We start from the raw sequence: 22550 nt of genomic DNA, 5'->3' as shown, positions 1-22550 counted from the left end.
CAACCGTGGCTGATGCATGGATGTGGCATATACTATGTGTCAGCCACTGTTCTAGGCACTGGAGATAAAGGAGTAAACAAGACAGGCAAGATTGTTACTCTCATGGAGCTTATTTTCCAGAAAGCAGAAGAGGAAAAGTACTGGCTTTGAAGATGAAAGCCTTAAATTTGAGTCCTATCACTTACGAGCTAACTGATCTTGCTCAAATCCTTTAAAATCCTGGAACTCACTTTCTCGTCCATAAAAGGGGGTGTTAACAACCCATCCCTACCAAGGTGTGAGGACCAAATTGGGTAAGTCACATAAATGTGTCTTGTGAACTATATAACATAATACAAAATACCATGATAATGACAGTTCATTCAATCAGAAACTTTTTTTCAGTAAGCAAAGACATGGAAAAGCATACCCCATTGTGTTTAAATTTTAAACAAAAGCAATATACGGTGTCTCTACTCCTTTGTGCACAAGTCTTGCATATAAATAAATAAAATAATATGTAAGAAACTGGTAATCCGGTTTGACTTTGGAAACTATATTTTAAAATATGGACCATTTTCCACTAATTTCTTATAGCCATATTCATGGTCTACTTTCTCAATTAAAAAAAAACTCATTAAAAAATTCAATCTGGGGGCGCCTGGGTGGTTCTATCGATGAAGCATCTGACTCTCGATTTCAGTTCAGGTCATGATCTCAGGTTCATGAGATCGAGCCCCGTGTGCACTCAGCAGGACGTCTGCCTGAGATTCACTCCCTTTCCCTCTGCCCCTCCCCAGCTCTTTCTCTCTCAATAAATAAACAGACAGGTAGATAGATAAATACAGTCCTTCAAAAACAATCAATCTGAAAAAACTTAAAAAGCAATATTATACCTTAAGTACAAATATTAAGTTCCCTACCCTTGGTCACTTTTTCCCCCCTCTTTGCTCTGGACCAATTCCATGCACTTTTTCCCCTTTCTGGACCTGGCTGTCTGCTTTCTTTTCATTTGTAGCAAACTGCTCCCTGTGCATATGCCTCAATCTAAGTGACCTCTCTATAATGACGACACGATTTTTTTTTAAACCACCTAATCCCTCCCCTCCCCTTGCCCCAGAAAGGGACATACGCATACACAGTAACAGACAGTAGATACCTATACAGAACAGAGTGATCTTTTGGCATTTGAAATTTGCCGCTTTGACTACCATAGAGCCATTCATGCCATGGAGATCCTGTGCTGAACTGACCTGCTCCTGAGGCTTGGGTAATATAGCCCGTGACGAGCTGGAGCCTGAATGGAGCTCAAGCCCTTCCTGCTCTGTAAGCATCCTGGTGTACCTTGGATTTCCTGTGAAGTGATGCCCCCGCCTTATGAGATTAAGTATAAGGACTATGGAACTGGGATTGGGAAAGTATTTACTTCATTTAACTTGCAAGTAATTTCAATATTTCATTTCAGCTACCACCAACCATGCTTTAGGGAGAAATTTATACTAGGGTGGGAGTCATGCACCTAGAGTGTCCTGAGAACAGTAGAAAATGCAGTTCTCAGGAACAAGAAGGTTTTAGCCACATAAGGTCAAAAAGTCGCTGCAGATGACTTTTTTGTCCAGAATCCTCTTCCTACTTACCCTCATCTTTCCACACCTTTCTGCTGGACCGTCCTCTGCTAAGCGCAGGACATAGAGGTCCATGTTATATTCTCGGCCCCCTCGAAGACTAAAGCCAAATCCCTTGGCTCCTCTTTCCAGTTCCACAGTGTAAAAATCTTGCTCCTATTTAAAAAAGACGAAATGTAGTCACTTGAGGTGAGTGTCTATCTGTCCATATTTCTTCCCATCTCTTCCCAAATATTCTGTCATGGTGATTTGACAAAAAGGCATGGTCTCCACCCTTCTCTTGGTGATTCCCCATTGTTTATTAATAGTCATCCATCTTAGAAGGTTGCAGATGCAAATTTGGAAACATTCATGATCGTGCCTATAGACTGCACACCAACACGCATATATTAAAATTTCATCAGGGAGGCCACAAATCATATTTGTGGCAGGAAAGGTCATTACATGATACCACATCCTGCACAGTGCTGGAAGTTCAGCCTCCATGCCCCACACCTGCAAAATGCAGCAGTGTCTATCACTAGGACCCCAACAACGACCTCCTCACATCCGGGGAGGGGCCGCTACCCTGGCTGAGGAGAAGCATGAATGGATTGTTGAAGGCTCTGAGAAGGCCACTCAAAATTAACCCGTTTAATCATCCCCCAATATTTCCCAAATCTGCTTCACCCGCATGTTTGTACGCTCCCTATTACCACCCTGCGGGATGGGCAGTTAGCTCTGAGCGTCTCACCCGAAACTCACAAGGCTGAGAAAAGCCTTAACAAAAAAAAGAGACATTTTCTTGGCATAAACACAGTTATGAATACCATGAGTAGATATTCACGATTTTGCCTTTCTCTGCTGGCCAGTCCCTGAGCCAATTATGGTTTTTGATTTTGTTTGTTTTTTCCCCCACCTAGAAAAGGATATCTAGGAATATTTTTCAAAGGTAGTAAAATAAAATGTCACTTCCTAGACAACTAAATGTAAGTACATATTTAGTACATCCTCTCACAAAAGGTTATTTATTTTAATTGAGAGTATCATATAAAAGATATCTCATAAACATAGCTTCAGAAAGTTGGAAGGAAATGTGCGAAGCAAACAGAGAAAAAAGAATGGCCCTCACCTGTGTTGCCTGGGGTGCTTTGAACTCAAACTGAGATTCCGGCTTTGGTTTGGTGGTATTCCTGCCAAAGGGAGAGAAATAAATGTAAAAGCAAACCATGGGGGAAACAGGAACGGGAAAAAAAATATCAAGGATGAGTATCGTCAGGCCAGGAGTTAGTTTTTTCCCTTAAAGCTAACAAAAGCAACTAAAGTTATGTCTGACCTGGTCTCCTGGGCCCCTTGCTGAGAAGGGGTGTGTGTGGTGGTGATAGTGGCAATCTTCTCTGCATTGGTCAGCAAAGTGGCATTCGAAGACTCTGCAGGGAGAGACAGAGCATAACAGAATGAGGGCCTGGGAGAAGAGATTAAACCAGGAGGGAAGCAGAAGTCCCATATCTGAAAGACAAGTCTGGTTTCTCTGTCACTGTTTGAAGCAGTTCTGACTTGAACTTCTAAACAATGAAGACCTAAAAGAACCGTTCTAAGATCTGTGATATGAGGCATGTACGTCTCCATTACCCTCCTCCCAAGTGATATCCCCACAGATGAACTAAAGTGTTTGCCCCAGAACATGCTACTGTAGAACTGTGCCCAGGGTACGTGTCTCTCCCTCCCTCACACTTAAAAATGGCAGTCCCGTCAAAACACTGCACCATGCCCACACTGCTTCTCCCCAGAATGTTACCGGTTAATAGTAAAAAAAATAGTAAAAATAGTAAATCTCTACTGATGTTTCCCGCAATTTGTCAGCAATGTTTTGTGAGTCTGCTTGGTTTCCTCGGGTGAATATTAAAATCAGAAGTGTGCTAACATCTTGTTAACTACACGCACACACAACATCTACCTTCTTCCTCACTACTTCTAATGAAGCACAACTGAAAATGTGGAGTTCTTCGCAGATCTCATCTAGTATCACTGATGGAATATGAATTTCAAAACTTGCATTAGTTAGAGCCAGAGTTTGTAAATATAAGTTGTATAAATCATGAAGCCACTCTAATGTAATGAATATGATTACATTCTTATGTAAATGGACTTTCTTCTCCACTAACCACATTCATAAGCAACTTCATTAATCTCTAGAAGTTTGGAGATCCAGAATTTGAAAACGCTCACGAGCATGCCCTATAGACTGCACACTAACATGCATATATTAAAATGTAATCACTTACATTGTAATGGTTATATAGCTTTTTACTAATTATTTCTCCATTAAGATCAAGGCAGATAGCACGCAATTATGAGCAAGTTGCACTTTTAGATTGACTGTTTGGAACTTGGCATACATTTTCTTATCAAGAAAAATACTAACGGGGCGCCTGGGTGGCTCAGTGGGTTAAAGCCTCTGCCTTCGGCTCAGGTCATGATCTCAGGGTCCTGGGATCGAACCCCGCATCGGGCTCCCTGCTCAGCGGGGAGCCTGCTTCCCCTCTCTCTCTGCCTGCCTCTCTGCCTACTTGTGATCTCTGTCAAATAAAAAAATAAAAAAAACTTTTAAAAAATTTTAAAAAAATACTAAATGTGGTCATTAGGTTCTCCGATTAGCCTATGAATGCCTATTTAAATCACAGTGTGCAGTGAATTCTGCAAGTTCCTAGGACTCCACCAGTTCATAGTAGGCACTCTAACGCTTGCAGATCACATACACTCACCATAATGCATAACAAAGATTCTATGGGAAAATGTGTTCAGTAGTCCCACCTGGATACCTGGACTGCATCTCTTCTCCAATGCAATCCTGGGGGACAGGGCATCCCTGAAATCCCAATTCCTTTGGTCTATCTTCCATTTTAATTTCCTAAGGATATTAACTCAGCTTGGGTCTTGCTTCCTGTTATTTTCTTGCATTACACAGTTAAAATCATGGGCTTGAGATCCAATCCCCCTTCCCACTCATTAGCTGTATGCCTTATTTTCTTCATCTGATGGAAGGGGATGATAATGTAACTCTCCTCTTTGATAACAGTATATGGAAAGCTTCATAGAGTATGACATACCGTAAGCACTCCATACACCTTTATTGTACCTATGGCCCTTGCGGCCACTTCTTCTTTTGATTTATTATCATGGGAACTTAAACGCTCTGCAAAATTAGAAAGTTGAATTATGATTTTAACAGTCTATATTCCACCCATAAAGTCCAGGATGCTGAGAGCTAAGGCACAAGTTTAATAATAAAATGTAACTACATCAAGTAAACTGTAAAGTGAATCCAATTCATCTTTTAGGACAAGTTTCCCATGGTCTGTTTAAACCTACAGATTCTGCGGGAAAGGAGCCTGTGGTCAATTAAGGATGAGAAATAATGGGAGAAATAGAGGGAAGTGTTTTTGTGTGTCTGTATTTTGTTTTCCCTATGAGCATCCTCAGAGCCTCTACTATGCCAATGTACCTTGCAACCCCCCCCCCCCCAAGCTGGGGAGGTGGTGTTTCTCAGGCTTCATGGGAGGCAGCTTAGCATAATATCCCATTAGGAGGTCAGCTTCCAGACTCAGAATGTCTGGCAGTGCGCACCCCCAGCTCGGGAATTTACAGGCTGGGACTTATGCAAAGTCACGTCAACCTCCTATGCCTCAGTTTTCTCATCTGTCCCTGCAGGACAACAGAAGTAGCTAAGAAAATTCGTGTAAAGATCATCTGAGAGCGAAGTGTTGGGTATAGTGCCTGGCACTTAAAAATGATGCAAAAGACGATTAGTACATTTTTTATTGGGAGCATGTATTTATTACTGTTATTACAATATTAAAACCGTATTATTAGTACATTTTGATGAGTGCAGTTAACTGGCACAACCAAGTGATAAATCTATGTGATTTTCCACAAAGTACACCTACTGTGTCAGAACAACGGACTCAGAGGCCACACTGCCTATCAATATGATTCACTAAAAGTTTCATCAACCCCTGTATTGGTCCTTTAAAAAAATTAATATTGCTCATTGTAATTAATTTTATGGAGACTCTCTGGGAAATCACAAGATTGTTCAGGCCATGGGGAAATCATAATCAGGATACCAAAAAGAACGTTTCCTTGTAATTAAAGTGATTATAATTACTGAATTGTGCAGGAGTTCCCCTTTTGAGTTCTTGTGTGTTTTCGGTAGCTAGGGTTTTTCAAGGCAGATCAGGTCCCATTCTGAAACGTTTTCTCTTTTTTTTTAAATTTCTGTGCTTTCTTGATTTGATGAGTTATGACAGATAATCACTCAATACACATATAAATAGAATTCTTTTATTAATCTTCCTCCTATCTTTTGCTTGCTATTTTCTGCATATTTATATGCAAATCTGTTTTGAAGATTAACTTTAAGCTTAAAAAATTAACATTTATATGCAAATGATTATTTGAGCACACTGAATTTTCCTCCTATTGCTGTATTTCTTAATCTCTGAGCCACCACCATTTCTTGCTAGTTTACGAAGTGCCAAGCTTGGTGCTAAGTGCATTTCCACGTGTATTTCATTTCATTCTTACGACTCAATGAAATTGGGGCAGTTATTCCCCCACTTTACAGATGGAGACACTTAGGCTTAGGAAAGGTGGGTAACACGCCCAAAGTCATCCAGAGTCTTATTCCCACTGACAAGGGAATTACGTGTCAGTATCAAGGAAATCCTATCTAATTGGTGTGTTCCTTTCAAATTAGCAGCGCCTTTATCTTACTGCATAAGTACCACTAACTATCACAGCTTAATTAAAAAACAAAATACTCTGCTTTGACTCAAGATTTCATGAGCCATCTTCTAAGCACTTAAATAATTTTTTGCATACCCCAGATTTCCAGGATGCTTTTATATCCATAAAGTTACACTTACTTTTATTAAACTTTCAAGTCTTCATTTAGAATTAAACCAAGACTTTATGTGTTGAAATTCTCTCTAGCTTTTTAAAATACAGAGATAAAGGCCATTATCACAGATCGATAGCTCCATCCCCAAATAAAACTTGCCCCATATAACAAGGGCTAGATAAAAGAGCCTCCTCCAGCACAGTTATTATGAATGGATGTCAATGTATTTGACTTTTAAAACTCCAAGATAGATGGACAGATTGGCTATTTTTATGATAAATTCCAGAAAGTGTCCTCTATCATTTATTAAACAGTGTTTACACCTACTTTAGTTCTCTCAGAGGAATGAAAGTAGATATTACCACACTTTCCGTATCAATCAAGTCTCAAGCAAAGCATATGCTGGCTCTCAAGGCAGTATCACGGTGTTGTGCTAAATCAGGGCACTAACTTCTGACAGGAGCTTCTACCTTGAGTTTCAGTATCTCTGTGACGAGTGATTACAATTCCAACCTAGACCCCATGTTAATACCTTTAGCGTGCGGTACGGAATCCACACTACAGAGGCAAACAAATCAACAAAGGATACAATCATTCCTTTCATAAATATTTGAATGCATAAACACACATGTAATAAATATCTAAAGGAAGTGCTTGAAAATTTGAATCCCATAAATATTCGAAGCTCTGGGAGACTTCCAACATGTGTTATGGTTGGAACCCTGTTCCTTTTACCCTATCCCTTTGCAAGCTATCGGAACCACAGAGCCTTCTATTAAGATATTTATACCATTCTATGCCTTTGCCAAGGAAATAGCAATGTTTCGGTTGCCATGCCCTTACCTCCTATATAACAAATACTTTGAATCAGAGTGGCTGAAGTACAAATTTAAGACTTAATATAAGTAACTTATTTTTAAGCTTATATCTAGAACTTGATTCATACGGACGGTTCCATGTCAGTTTGAATAAGCCAAGGGTTTGCCCTGTCTGATTAAAGTCTCATTCCCACCCAGATTTCACAGACTATTTCTACAGAAGGTGAGTGGCAGGAAACACGTGTGGTTTGACTTGTCAGATGTCAAGTTCAGATTCAGTATGTTTGGCTCTTCCTCTGGGCCTTTCTGTGCTGCCCTTACATATTTATTATCCTTTGCCCACAACTCATAGGACAAAATGTTCTGCCTCTCTTGCACCTCCCACTCTGGTCCCAAAGATAGTTAAAAGCAGACAAGGTGAGGACCCTTGATCTAGCCCTGTCCAAGATGTGGGAAGGCAGGCCTTCTAGGAGCAGAGTAAGCCAAATAAAGGAAAAGTCATGTTTCCCAGTCTTTGTTTGAGGGGGCACAGAGAAATGGGAGAAGCAGTGTTAGGGAAAGTACAGAAATAAGTCGAGAAAGTACAACAATGACAAGAAAAAAAGAATTAGGTACCAGGAGCCAGGGAAAGAAGTGGATCCCAAGTGGGTTCCGTGCACTACCCAAAAGACAATGTGTTTTCCCATCTTCTTAGAGTGCCTCCCAGGGTTTCTGACGTAAGTACTTGGGATAACATGGGTTTCTAAGAACTTTAGTCTCCTTGCAAGGACCACAACACAAACTGTCTTTGGGCTACTTGAGGAAAAAAACCATTCATGTGAAAGGTGTGAAGGGGGGCAGAGGTCTTTAACACACACTCCCTTTTATTCTACAGTTCTCCACTTCTAAAACACCTTTGCAGAAAGGAAGTGATCTGCCATATGTTTCCCTTCATCAGACTTTCATTCATGGTCACTCTGTCTCCTAAGTGTTTGCAAACTTCTCCTGGACTGTTCCAACATTTCTCCAGAAATCCGACTCCCCTGCCTCAATTTTAATTTCCAAGGCAGCCATTTTTGCCTCCATTAAGAAGATAAGCATCAGAAATCCACCCTCTGTCAGACTTGATTTCCTTTACTTGGCTTCTGAAGTTCACAGAGTAATTGATGAAGAGTTTTATTATCATGGCCATGAACTACTGCAGTATCTTGGGGATGAAATCACATCCTGGGCAGCACATGGGTCCTCAACTACATTGTATCAGCTGACACATTTACTTCTAGCCAAGAGAGTATATGATGTGTCTAACTGAATTTCATATTTTTTAAGTACTGAAGTTTTAAAAAACGCCTTTTTACTGACAACCGCTACTGGATAATTCACATTGCACTATATTTATTTTTGGTGTTCAAATTTTCCAAAACTTTTCCATTGCATTTTATTAAATTAAGTCAACACCTAGTATGTGCACAGTAGTATAAGTTGCTTTTGCATATTTGCATCTTTCCTGATTTCAAATTCTTTTTCCAAGCCCTTCCCTCAAGGAGTACTTTCCTTCCTTCCTTCCTTCCTTCCTTCCTTCCTTCCTTCCTTCTTAGGACATTATCCTTCCCACATTAAGACTGATCAATATAGACGCAGCAACTCAATGCTTGTGTTGCGTTCCTTTGGATTAGTTTTTTGAAATCTCTGTACGGCATGTAGATAGATGTGTCTAAATTTATATACTACATTTGGCTCTCTCAACCACTTCTCACTTAATTTTTCTGGCTTCCTGCATCCTTTCCGTTAGGAACCTATGTTCTATCATCCTGGGATCACATTCCTAAATTGCAGTTGCCTTCCAGCGTGCTGAACTGGTGGAACGGACCCTCAAACCACATGGTGAATCACCACGCACCTGAGGCAGGGTGAAGGAGAACAGCAATCAAGGAGCTATTTTTTCCTCCGCGTTTGGTATGGGCTATTTTTGGCTCAGAGAAAATTCTCTGGTTTTGGAACCGACAATTTTCAAATATTTATTGTTTGGTTTAGGATTTATTTTTTTTTCTGAAAGGCACAGTTTACACCACTGGAATTTGAAACTAATAGGGATTGCTTTCTACCAACTATACAAATATTCATTTAGTGAATTACTTTCGGATAAAATCTCGATTTTCTTATTTTACAGGGACAGAACTTTTTTTTTAAAGATATTCTTTATCTGAGAGAGAGAGAGAGAGAGCACAAGCAAGGGGGAGGAGCAGAGGGAGAGGGAAGAGCCTACTCCATGCCAAGCAGAGAGCCCGATGCGGGGCTCGATCCCAGGACCCCAGGATCATGACTGGAGCTGAAGGCAGAGGCTTAACCGACTGAGCCACCCAGGCGCCCCAAGGACATAGAATTTTTATCACACTATCTCCTTAAACCACATTTCTTCTTGAAGAATACTGACATTTAGAATATGTATTCTATTTTATAACACATATAGTAATTACAAACAAAAAAGACATGGAAACATTTGAGACAAGGAGCACTTTCCTCCCAAAGGCAAAGTCTGCTTAGGTTGAAGTCAGTATTCAGGACTTAATTCTCTGAAGAATGTATATTTAGTGACATCAGTGTATCAACTTCATCTTTATTGAATATGAATAATGACTGGGGCGCCTGGGTGGATCACTCAGTTAAGCGTCAGCTCTCAATTTTGGCTCAGGTCATGATCTCAGGGTCGTGAGATCGAATCCTGTGTCAGCTCCGTGCCTAGCACAGTCTACCTGATATTCTCTCTCTCCCCCTCCTTCTGACCCCTGCTCCTCCCGTGCACTCTTGCACCCTCTCCCCCTAAAATAAATAAGTCAATCTTAAAAAAGATATGAATAATGAGCATTGATACTTTCTGCTGTATAACTTTACATTGTGTGGGGCTATCCTATATGCTGTAGGATGTTAGGAAGCATCCCTGGCCTTTAACCACTAAACCCCATTAGCACCCACTCCAGACAGTGCCAAATGTCCCCTAGGGGGCAGAATCGCCAATGGCATAAAAGAAACAAGATTTCAATTTAACCAAATAATCAAGCAAACTAACAAACAAAAACAGGCCTAGTTTAATGCAGATATAACCTATCAAAAAAAGAGGTTTTACTCTTTTTTCACCCACATGCAAAAATTAGACAAACCAAGTAGGCACAAACCCTAAAGATCTCTTATTCAACAAAAATCTTTCATATATTCACTTATTCTGGGAAGAAAAAAAAAGGATTGGCTCTGAATTGTCACCATGTAGGTTTTGTGGTGTCACCATATCATACAGTTAAATTTTAGTTTTTATTTAGGGGCACCTGGGTGGCTCAGTGGGTTAAGCCTCTCCCTTGGGCTCAGGTCATGGTCTCAGGGCCCTGGGATTGAGCCCCGAATCGGGCTCTCTACGCAGCAGGGAACCTGCTTCCCCTTCTCTCTCTGCCTGCCTCTCTGCCTACTTGTGATCTCTCTGTCAAATAAATAAAAAAAATCTTTAAAAAAATTATTTTATTTAATTTATTAATTTGTCTTTAAGTAGGCTGAACTCACGACTCTGAGATCAAGAGTCGCATTCTCTATTGACTGAGATAGCCAGGCACCCTTCATACAGTTAAATTTTAGTGATTTAAACAAACAAACAAACAAACAAACAACTTTAATGATTTCCAGATAGAACATCAGAGGATCTTTACCACCTGTATTCATTGTAAGGACAAGGATACCAAAACCAAAATAAAATGGGGAAAGTTAAGATTTTCTGCAGTGTTTGTACCTGCAGCAACACAGGGTCACAGGCAGAGGATTACGTAAAAGAGAGGAGGGCGGTGAGATTTAGTAATGGTGGCTCACATCTGTAGAATGGATATGCTCCTTAGGGAGGGGAAGCCTGCCTCTGAACACCCTTCTATTACATGGGTCCTGATGACAGGGAGACAGAGGAAGAGAGAGAAAGACCCAGAAAGAGCACGAGAGGGAATGAGAGACACAAGACGTATACTTTACCATCCCCGGGAATGATGCGGAGGGTAACTGTGTTTCCCGCTTCCTTGATTAGGTTGACAATGTCTGAATGGGACTTGTTGGTGATGGAACATCCATTCACTGCCAGGATCCGGTCTCCCACTTTCAGCTTGCCACATCGGTCTGCAGGACTCCCCTCAATAATCCGACCTATTTTGTGAGGCATAGCCACACATGCATTGCCTGCTTTGGTATTGAGTTTTTATTTTATTTTTTTAAGTTACGTGGGAATATAGCGAAGGGAGGAGAAAAAGGGTTGAAAAGGGAAAGAGAAGGTTAAGTGTTAATTAATTAAAGCATTAAGCAAATGTTATTAAAGGAGAGCTCTGTGCGGATGGTCAAAACATGGGAAATACTCAGGGCCTGCGTGGGAGGGGCTGCCGCCCTGCGGAGGCCCCTCCCCACTGTGCTCCCTGCCCCGCTCCAAACGTGGGGAAAACCCCAGCTTCCCTCCTTCGATCACTGACAAAAATCAATGATATTTAGCAACTTCAGAGATTCTCGAAAGCCCCAAAATAACTCGCCGTCAGCTTATTCTGGGTCTGCAAATGTGAAGCCCGGCGCTGGGATGGATGTTTTTACACATTCCGTGTTCGCGTCACTTCATTTTTGCCAGCTGCTGTTTAAGCTTCTGCCAATGTTTTGTTCTTTCTCCATTTAGAAAAAAATAATCACTAGGCGTCTAGGGAGGCACGAGTGTCTGCTACCACCAAAATTCCCCCTGAAAACACCTAATGGACAAACACTTAGTCTTGCTGCCTTCTATCCAGAATGATGAAAGCTTTAGGAAAGAGGCACAATTACAAGACATAAGCCAACAAAGCCATCCAAGCATGCCCTTATTTCTCCTTTTATGACTTTTGTTCAATCAGCCCATCCCCTATGCTTTCAGGGTAGCCTGAAAGCTACCTATGGCTCATAGGTCTGAAATCCTCCTCCTTCCTCACAAAAATCCCCTCCTAGGACTCTGAAAACCTGGTATCTACTCAGGCTAAGGACAGTGATCCAAAGCTAGGTTCAAATCCTTCTTCGGCCCTCTCCTTTGATCATTTCCTTTCTCATGATCAGTGACTGCACATCTATGATGTGAAAACCAGGAAAAATACATGTGAAGAGGAAAGCTTTCCATGCACTCTGAGGCACCCCATGTCACAACCACAAGTACTGCTAACTTCTAGAGAGGGGAGGGAGACTGGCTTTGAGTCCTGACATAGGGTCTGCCGTCAAATGCATGTTTACCTATTTTGAGAATTCATTTTTCTGAGGACTGTGAAGCTAGTTATGCAGGGGAGTCACCTTTTGGAAAGGATGATAAAATGAATGTGGGAGACACTGAAACTAACCGAGCAGGCACTTCTGTCATAATTTGGACCTTGAGGATAAAATGGGGGGGGCATTATAATTTCTTTGATTTTTCAGCATCTTTGCCTGAGTGTGTATCATTGCATGTGAGGTCAAGGCCACAGAATCTTTAAAAAGGAAGCCAACGGTCTTTTGGAACCCAAAAGGCAGGTCTGGTAGGCTTCCATACTCAAATCCAAGGTCCAGATTAAGTGGAACCCCTCTCCCTGGACAACCCCCGTGAGTACGGTATCAAACAGCAGGTGTGAGGAAAGCTCTGCGTAGTTTGAAACAGAAGTCTCATGCAAGGTATTAGGGAAAGTGGAATTTGTTTAAGAAGAGCCAGAGGAAAACGATCACAGACCAGATTGTGAGAAGACATTCGATATTCATTAAATAACAGAGCCTCCCACCTGACATATCTATCTCATTGTAAAATTGAAACCGACCATTCAGAAATCCTGAGGACACAGGGGTTCACAGGGACAATCAAATCGTAGATCTGAAGACAGCAACGGGAATTCTTCCCCCCTTGCCTTTCTTTAGATTTTTTTTTTTTTTTTTTTTTTTTAGATTTTTAAATTAAAGAGAAAAGTCCCCCAAATTAATTTACAAACAAAATCCCCCAAACCTTGCCTTGGTGTCCAGTCATCCATTCATGACATGCCGTGATAACTCTGTTAATGGAGCTCCCAAAAGCACTGTTAGTAATGGTTTTTGTTACTGTAGCCACACATGCATAGACTGGACTGACTCAGCCTCCTAGTGAACAGACCTCAGGGGAAATGGCTTTAGCAGGATGCAACATACAAAGAGTACATGATGGTAAAGGGAGTTCTACCGGATCAGAAAGCTGAAGGGAAGGAGCACCTTGCCTGATCTTAGTCACCAGTGACCTGGGCCACTGGTCATCAGACTCTTGTGGACAAGTCATTTGGGAAACAGTGGAGTAAATTTCAAAGCCTGCATAGCCCTTCCCCATCTCCCACCCTATTCGGCATTAATGAACAAATGTGCTTGGGGGATTAACAGGTGACTTTTTATCTAATGAAGATGGATCATTTTTAAAGTACATTTTTATAATCTGTTAATAGATTCGCAGATTACTAGTTTCTTGGACTCATGTGGGTCCTGTTTGCCTTTGCTAGTATACCCATCAGTTAACCTTCTGAGAGGGTGACAACTGCATTTCTCCATATTCTGCTAAAACCCCCAACATCTGGATAAGATGGGAAAAATCAGCCCTGCTGGGATTCAAGGGCAGTGAAGACAAACGGCTCTTAACTCAGATCTTAACTAGATCCTTAAGCAGATAATGGTAAAAATATTATTTTTAACATTTAAAAATGTCAGACGTGGACAGAGTATCGAAAGGACACAGTAAGGTGGACTGGGCACTTCATGTGATAATGTTGACTCTTTATTGGTATTGTTCCCTAGGCATTTTTATAGCCATACGCTTATTCCAAAAACTTCTGCCTGGTGAGCTAGCCTACTCAGGACCTCACAAAGGCATTCTTTGCCCATGATTTTTCTCACTCTACACTGTCAAGGGGTCGCTCTTCCAATTCCAAGCAAATTTTATTTATGCTTGTAGTTGTGTGCGTGTGAACACGCATTCTGCACGGAAGCCGAAAGGTTAAAAGGAAAGAAATCCAACCTTCAGGAGGGGAAAAGCTACGGAACAGCCTCTCCATCCCCAATTAAGGCTTTAATTACCTGCAGCGAAAAGCATGAAGGCATTTCTGTTAATGAGATTTTGTCTGTCTCTCCTTTGCAGCACAACGCCCTTGCGCTCGCCGCCAGCGCCAGCAGCCCGGGAAGCTTCTCGGGGAGCGGACGGGACACTCACCGAAAGTCGTGCCGGCCTCGGGCCTGCTCACCGAGGACACGATGACGAAGCCGAAGCCCTCGTTCTCGCCGCGCCGGATCTCCACGTCGTAGGGCTGCACGGCCGTGCTGACCACGCCGCTGCCGCCGCCGCCGCCGCTGCCGATGCCGCTGGTGCTCCCGCTGCCGGAGCTCACCGTGTTCAGGGAGTTCTGGCTGCCCTGCGGGGTGCGCTTCTCCTCCGTCAGCGACGCGGGCTGGTTGCTGCTGTGATGGGAGGAGGCCGGCGAGGGCACCTCGTTCTCGGCTTTGGGGGCTGCAGGAGAGAGAGGGTGGGGGGCCGGACTCAGCCACCCTCCTTCCTGCTCTGCCTGCCTGCTGCCCGCGCGCCACAGCATTGCAAGGAGGCCCAGCCCCTTCTCCCTTTAAGTAGCTCGTGTCCAGCAGCTGCTGCCAGGAGCCCCGGGGAAGGCAGCCCAGGGGACCACAGCATACTGAATGTCAGCATCGGCTCTCAGAGTCCACGTGGCTGCCACTGGCCCCCTGAACTGCTTCCCAGGGCACGAATCAGAGGAAGGGGAGCAGAAGCGCGGGTGTGGTCCCCACCAGTGAGGACCCCCACTTTTACAGCACAGACCTCAGCGCACCTTCACCTGTCATTACCCTCAAGGGTCACATGGCTGCTCAGTGTGCCGAACAGCACTGCTTTCCATTTTTCCATCACACCGGACTGGGCAGGTTGACTGGACCATTAAAGGTACCCTATGGTGGGATTCTTGACAACACCCATCAGAGGTACACTTAGGTTCTCTTCCTACTTTCCAGATGTCATTGTCTACTCTGATCACACTCCTGGGTATGTCAGCCTTCCTCAGAGTCCCCGTTTTATTGCTCCATCAGGTGACAGGATAAAGCACACACCAAAATAGCCAAAATAATAAGCAGGAGGGAGCCAGGTTTGATGCCACACACAAAATGTGTTCAGGTTTTGTGTTAAGGCATTTATTCTCGAAGCTTCTCCATATATTTCTTTTTATTGTGGTAAAACATACAAAACATCAAATTTACCACCTTAACCATTTTTAAGTTTATAGTTCAGTGGCATTAAGTCCAGTCACAGCAACATGCAAACATCCCCACCATCCATCTCTAGAACCTCATCTTCCAAAATTGATGCTCTGTACCCATCAAATACTAACAAACCATTCTTCCCTCCCCCAACCCCTGGCAACCACCATTCAGCTTTCTGTCTCTATAAATCTGACTACTCTTGGTCTGTCATATAAGGAGCTCACACCAGGTTTGCCCTTTTGTGACCGGCTTATTACATTCAGTCTAATGTCTCTTACAGATTTAACATGCCCTTGACTGAGAGCTAAAACCCCCAAATATTTAATATTTAAGAAACAAATCTGAAACAAACAAAAATCACATTGCTCCATTATTTTTATTTGGGTCAGTGAAATCAAACGTTTTCATCCCATCTCAAAAACCATTTCTAACTGACTGTTACTGACTGCGCGGAGTACCATTTTAAGAAATATTCTGAGGCCATCAGTGAGCTCTCTGGGCATAATCCATGACTGATTAACACCGTTTTCCACGGTTTCAGTAAGGTAGGACTCTTACACTGGAATCTGATATCTTAATTCTATAATTAATTATATGCCACATAAGTGAGTTAGAAAATTTTTTTTCAACAAAGGGCCAGTTAATTTCATTTGTAAGCATCTGTTTCACAAATATTAAAGCTCTGAAGAAATGACAATATTTCATGTCATATTTCTTCAGTAATTCAAGTGATACAACAGTCTGCTTTTTCTGCATTCTGTCTTGACTATTTTGAGCTGGGGGCTGCCGACAGTGAACATCCCATGTGGCGTGTGCTTTCAAGACGTCGGTGAGTGAATGGGAAGGAGACGGTTACACAACGAGCTGTCTCAAAATGGCAGATTCTGATACAAAAGTAAACCATGATTCACAAAAATGGCAAGGAAGGAATGCCAAAACTGGAAGGCAGTTGGGAGGAGGGAACTTCGGAGGGTTTCACAGGGAAGGTTTTATTTGAGTTGAGCTGGAAAGGGTGTGTATGTTTGGAGAACCCAAGTACTTTAAAGCTTGCAGGCAGGAGGAAAGGGTCAAAGATGGCCAAGAACCAGCCATCTCTACAGCTTTCTTACAGAGGAAGCAAACACTGGTTTCTAACCCATGACAGGCAACAGTAGAGTAAGGCATCACTAACTTTTTTTAAGCTTATGTGATGGCACAAAACTAATTTTTGTTCTCATACCTTGAGGCTATAGCATTCCTGCCTTTTATAATGACCTTTTTGGTTAAGAATTAACATCAAACGGAGAGGTGACTAGGTTCTGGTTGGCAGGGAGATGAGGACAGGGAGTATATATTCAACTAGTCCTCTTCTAGAAGGTTTTGCTGAATGTGCATGAATGGCACTTTAAAGTACTTTTGAATGACAGTAGTTTTGCCGGATTTGAGAGAAGCAAACCATCTGGAAAGTCTGAGCTTAATCACATTTGCAAAGATTTGCTAAAATAGATGCTTGAGGAGGCAGACGCAGGAAGGGGGCCTCTTCTGTGCATCCAGTGACAAAGCGCTGTCTAACGGGATAAATGAAAACATACCTGCAAACACCACTTTACGCCGCACCGTGAGGTTGACGTGGCCTTGCTTGGCAGCTTGTTGCATAAGCTGGACCACAAGCTGGTGTGATTTTCCAATTACCGGTGTCCCATCCACACAGATTAATTCATCCCCAGACCTCAGGCGGCCGTCTGTATCGGCAGCACCCAGCGGTACGATGTGACCGATATAAATCTGTTGAGTAATTGGATGATGGATGAAACGTTGACCTTTTGGTTTACTATTATACTGATGGCCTTCACATTTCTGAGAACAATTCAATTCATTCATTCATGTCTGCCTCTGTGCCATAAATTTATTAAGCGCCCATTGGGTACCAGGCCATTGTGATAGGTGCTACAGTAATTCTTAAATGGTGGAAAAGCAACTATTTCTTTTTTTTTTTTAAGTTTATTATTATTCTTTTTAGTAATCTCTACACCCCACATGGGGCTCTAACCCACGACCCCAAGATAAAGACTTGCCTGCTCCACTGACTGAGTCAGCCAGGCATCCCGAAAGTAACTGTTTCTTGGTTGATTCCTTGACCTTTATCTGGGGTCTGGTGAGGACTCAGACTTTTTCCCTTTTGCAGAAATACTTTGCTTTATCCCTGCATTTGCAAAATCTCTTCTCCTTCTCTGTTTACCTTAGAACCCTCCTTCCGGAAAACTCTGGAAATTATACTAATTTAATATACTAATATTAATTTATACTAATTTAATATACTAATACTACTTTTCTTTACAGGTCCAGCTCTATGCCTAGCAATAGGGAACGCACCGTAAATACTGCTCAGTGAGGCAATGAATCATGCAAAGTCTGGTTTGACATCCCATTTCTGTACTTTAAGCAGAGGCATGCAGAGCTGTCTTTATAGTTAGTGTCTTGTTACATTCACCCTTCATTAAACCTTAGTGAAAATATTTGTGTTTTCCTTGCCTCCTCACTAGATAATAATGCTATAACTACCTTTAGATGGTATTTACAGTTTACAAAGAACTTTGACAAAGGAGTGGTTAAGAATGTGGACCCTGAAGTCAGACCCTTTCCTGTCCCTCCCCTTTACTAAGGTTATGATCTAATAACTAAGGTTATGATCTTGAGTACATTAACCCTTCTGTGTCTTTATTTGATAATTTGGAACCTGGGGCTACTTTCTGGGACTTGGTGGAGAAATGAGAAAATGCATGTTAAAAGCCGTTAGCATGGGGTCGGGCACATAGTAAGTGCTCAAAAAAACCCAGCTGTTTTTATAATAAGGAAATTAACAGTGTTTATCTTTAGTTCTCTCTTCTCCTTTTAAAACATTCCTCGATTGTGACACAGATTTATTCTAAAGGTGAGGGGACGGAGGGTCAGGGAGGTAGGATGTCTCCTGATTCTTGTTCAGGGTTCTTTGTCCACTTTTGTGAAGACAGTGGTCCTACGGCCTCTGATCTTTCCGGTCTCCTCAAGCGCTCTCTATGCATTAGCCACTCAATACTCAAAGCCCACTCCCTGCTGGCCGATTTAATGGATCTGGCCGGAAGGTTCGGGCTGTTGTTTTATTAGTTGATGCCTATTATTTTGCTTTTCGTTTTCATTTTCTTGGGTGGGCAGCTCCAGGTACTGGAGCTGCCACTTTTAATACTGCCACGAGTACACACTTTAAAGAAGGGAACTAGTCTCTTCTTCCTCAAGACAAAAGGAGCTCCACAAAACGCGACGGCTCACCCACACTTCTTGAAATGCAACAACAGTCCATTTTGCACCTAGCTGGACTCAAATCTTAGTGATTTGCCACTGCTGCCAATTTGCTTCGATATCTTAGAAAACAGAGGTACATAAGAGACTCACAGGTTCCCCTGGTTCATTTCCACCCAGAATCCTAAATCCAAATCCAGTCTCTTTTCTCCACAGGAAGATGTCCTGTTCTTGGTAGTCCGGAACTGCGGAGAAGAAAGAAGGAAGAGGGAGGTGATTTCTCTGATCGAAGGAAGCATACCCTTAAGGTGAACACAGTTATAGGAACAATCCTGATGATGCTTGAGCAGATGACAGCTTTCCAACAGAGAAGGAAGCAAAATAATCTGGGTGGATAAAATTACAGAGGACACTAGGCAGAAACAAACAGTGGGAGCGGTCACCGAGCCCTAAGTTTTTTCAAAGGACTAATCACTGTTTGATAATTCCTAATCAAGCCCAAGCCATTATCCCGGACTAAGCCAGAAGTCGGTGTTGTCCACTGTCCTCGATATTGTTGCCAGAGAATTTAAGTAAATTAAAATCACCCTGTGCTGATCCACAAAGTGGGTGCTCACATCTGAGGAGGGAGCTCACGCTGAGTCACAGTGACCACGGAAACAGAAGCTCGCTCTGGGGATTCAGAAGCCCTGATAAGTCATCTGATGTTATACCAAGTAGCGGGTGAAAGAAAACAGCCTGAGCGAAAAAGAGTTTTCAGCTTTTTAAAGACGTCACTTTTTCTTGCTTTAGAATAATCAAGATCGGCAACCCAATAATTTGATTTTGTTAGATCATTTTTGCCAAAAGTTACTCTTGGGCATCCTAATATTTCCAGTTTTCAAAGTTTATTACGATTTCAGTTGTATTACCAAAAAGGAGCCAGCCTTCCATATTCTCAACACGAATGGTGACTACAAAAATGTTCAATCTCAAATTTCCGTATTTTCTCATTTTATCGCTGGAATGAGTGCTTTGCTCCAGAATTTGCCTATGATACTTTAAAATTGTAAGTTTCAACTTAATATCCAATAGCTTGGTATTTTACTCTGAAAACTCAGTAAGGGCCTGAGCTATAAAATTAAAAACCTCATTTATTAGAAGAAAAATCATTTCTGTAAGATGATGCTCACTCTACCTGACATTTACCTGAATCTGTTCTATGTACCACGACTCTGTCACTTAACTAAGGTAATACAAAAGTTATTTCTAGTTAATTCTTCTTTCATATTTTAATGTATACAAGAGTGTGTTTTATGGTCTTTAAAATGATACATCTTTTACTTAAAGAAAAAAATTGGTTCAGTGGCAGGGAACCCTAAAGGAGAATTTCAAATACTGTTCTACCTACTTTCTGGTTTACTTAATTAATTGGGTTCAGGATTGAAGGAGTTACGTGTAGGCCTGAAAGTTTAGTTCTCGTCTTCTTCAATTTTGTGCAGTGAGGTAGGGAAGAAGGCAGTTGTTGGGATTTCAAGTTGTCAAGAGTGACTCACCCACTGCCTTCAAATGTATGGTATATGAATATACAGAGAGAAGAAACTAAATGAACAGGTAAGTACAAGTCAGAGAAGTTGAATCCAGTATTTTTGCCTGAGCTATCTTAATGCCGCGGGCTTTACAGGGTGCTTTATGCCCACTGCTTTTTTATTATAATTGTGGAGGCTAAGCTGTAACACTCCACGGAACGTGCAGTTAGCTATGTCATAGGACTTCCCTCAACACAATCGGAGAAAGATATTTTCTTGAGCACGCTAAGGTAATGATATTTTCTTTCTGTTCGAGTAGCTGGCTACAGGGTATTTGCTCTAATAGCCTCACTGAAACAACAAATTAAATCAGGTTGGGACTCTGTATTGGGTTCACTCAGGCAGGAGGATTATTTCCAAAATAGACCACAGGTGCTTTCCGGCCAGCACTAGGTTCCTGGCAGAGTCTGCCTTAAGTCTGCTGAGCCCTTTGCAAACAAGGGAAGGATCTCTGCAGAGACTTCCAGCCTCGATCCATTTTTCTCAGCATCATTTAACACAAGAACACTTGCTCATGCTACAGGGACACCAAAGGTAGTGAGTTTCTGCCTTCATTTGCTCGTTTAGGTGTCAGATTTCATGGTATGTATGGGTGGTTGTGGCCAAAAGATGTAGGCTTATCATACAGTTTAGTCCATCGGAAAATAGCGCTTGCATCTGGGAACCAATGGGGGAAACGGCAAATTTAAAGAGCTTCCTGTTGAAAAGGAAGATGTCCAAGGACACCAAAGATGTTGAAGATGCCAATGATGAGCTAGGAAAACACAGACACAAACACAGTACACCAACGCAGACATGTTACAAAGAAAGTCTTTTGGCACCTGGACTTTGGCATTTTAACCATTATATTCTTCCACCAAACAAATTCCATTTCCCTGTACCCAAATCTATAACCTAGGTGAATAAAGCAGCAGGGAACCGTGTTACAGAATTACAGGATTTCTCTCTTTTGTGTTCTCTGCTGCTACATCTTCTCAGGGGCACTGAAGATTCCAGACCACCCCCCCCCCAACAAATGTTTTAATCTTTTCTTTATTTCAGGCAGATTTTACAAGAATGGAGTTTTCAGGAGGCAGCAGGATAGAATTATCTTTCTGATATTAATATCACCCTTTTCTTTTCTTTTCTTTTTTTTTTTTTTTTTGAGTGAGACTGAATCAAAAAGAACTAAGAAAACTTTGTCCAGTTTTCTTCCTTTGTAAGCCCCTGCAGAGGGGACAATGTCTGCAGTTACCTCCTTTAGCAATGCCAGGGACAACTCAATAAAGCAGTCAAAAGACTTCCTTTGATAATTACAAAGAACGGAATCACCAGGTTTGCAGAGAAACCTCCTGGTGTCTCCATTACTACAGACCCAAAGTTCCAGACTTAGATAAAATGTGCCCATCACGTTTTATTTCATCCTGTCTTTGGTCTGTGCGTGGTCAACAAGAGTGCCCTAACACTTCTGTTCAGAGCAGTTCTTTCTTCCCTCCCGTTTCTGAGTTTTTCCCCAGCAACCCCACGCCCACCCATGGCAACATCAGACAGTATGAATAATAATGGAGAAATAAAAGTTTTCGGCGGATCCTTACTCTGACATTCTCCAAAACTCGTGGAACTGATCTCTCTTTCTCTTTCCCCCTTGCTCAATCCCGATGCAGGCGAAGGTGACATAGCTGGAATATTAATTTCACAGTTTTGCAAAGCTTAATGTATGTGCTTTCTCTTAGTTCATCTTAATTTAGGTTTGATTGATAAGGAACGTGCACTTAAGCTTTCACAGTAAAGGTCATGGCTGCTGTGCATTTGAAAAAACTATAGTTTGATTCTGGCTTTTTATTCTCCACCCCCCCCCCCCGTCTTCATAGCGCTTTTCTTGTCAAAAGCTGGTTTTGAGAGTTGTTCCCCTGAGAATTTCATACAACTACGGTTACCATCTCAGAGTATGCATTTTCATCTGACCTTGTTTTAATCAAGTCATGAACTTCAGGTTCGTCTAAGCCCTGATTTCCTTTTGGAAAAAAAAAAAAAGTAAATAAGTATACTTCTGTTACTGCCACACCAAACCATTTATTTAAAGATTCCCAATGGAATTCATTTTTGCACTAATACCTGGTCAGATGAATTCTTGGCAATTCAACCAAAGTAGTCTTTTTTTTTTTTTTTTAATTTTCTTTTTTTTTAAGGTTGGGGGAAGGGG

General features: G+C 41.9%; 1 protein-coding gene across 9 annotated transcripts in view; it reads right to left on the bottom strand.

Moving 5' to 3' along the window:
- Window positions 1–22550, bottom strand: part of MAGI1 (membrane associated guanylate kinase, WW and PDZ domain containing 1) — a 635349-nt gene that overhangs the window by 7236 nt on the left and 605563 nt on the right. For 2 of the 9 annotated variants that reach the window (XM_080808970.1, XM_080808973.1), the window contains exons 15-22: window positions 21943–22026; window positions 18954–19045; window positions 17117–17309; window positions 14497–14790; window positions 11286–11489; window positions 2920–3013; window positions 2716–2776; window positions 1617–1760 (exon numbers count right to left, since the gene is read on the bottom strand). In XM_080808970.1, the coding sequence (XP_080665096.1) occupies window positions 1617–1760; window positions 2716–2776; window positions 2920–3013; window positions 11286–11489; window positions 14497–14790; window positions 17117–17309; window positions 18954–19045; window positions 21943–22026 (1166 nt within the window). The remainder of the gene's footprint in view (window positions 1–1616; window positions 1761–2715; window positions 2777–2919; window positions 3014–11285; window positions 11490–14496; window positions 14791–17116; window positions 17310–18953; window positions 19046–21942; window positions 22027–22550) is intronic. The other 7 variants (XM_080808969.1, XM_080808974.1, XM_080808972.1 and 4 more) reach the window with 5 other exon arrangements.

This window comes from Martes martes (assembly GCF_963455335.1).
Source record: "Martes martes genome assembly, chromosome: 1".
NCBI lineage: Eukaryota > Metazoa > Chordata > Mammalia > Carnivora > Mustelidae > Martes > Martes martes.
This window is presented reverse-complemented; position numbering and strand designations above follow the sequence as displayed.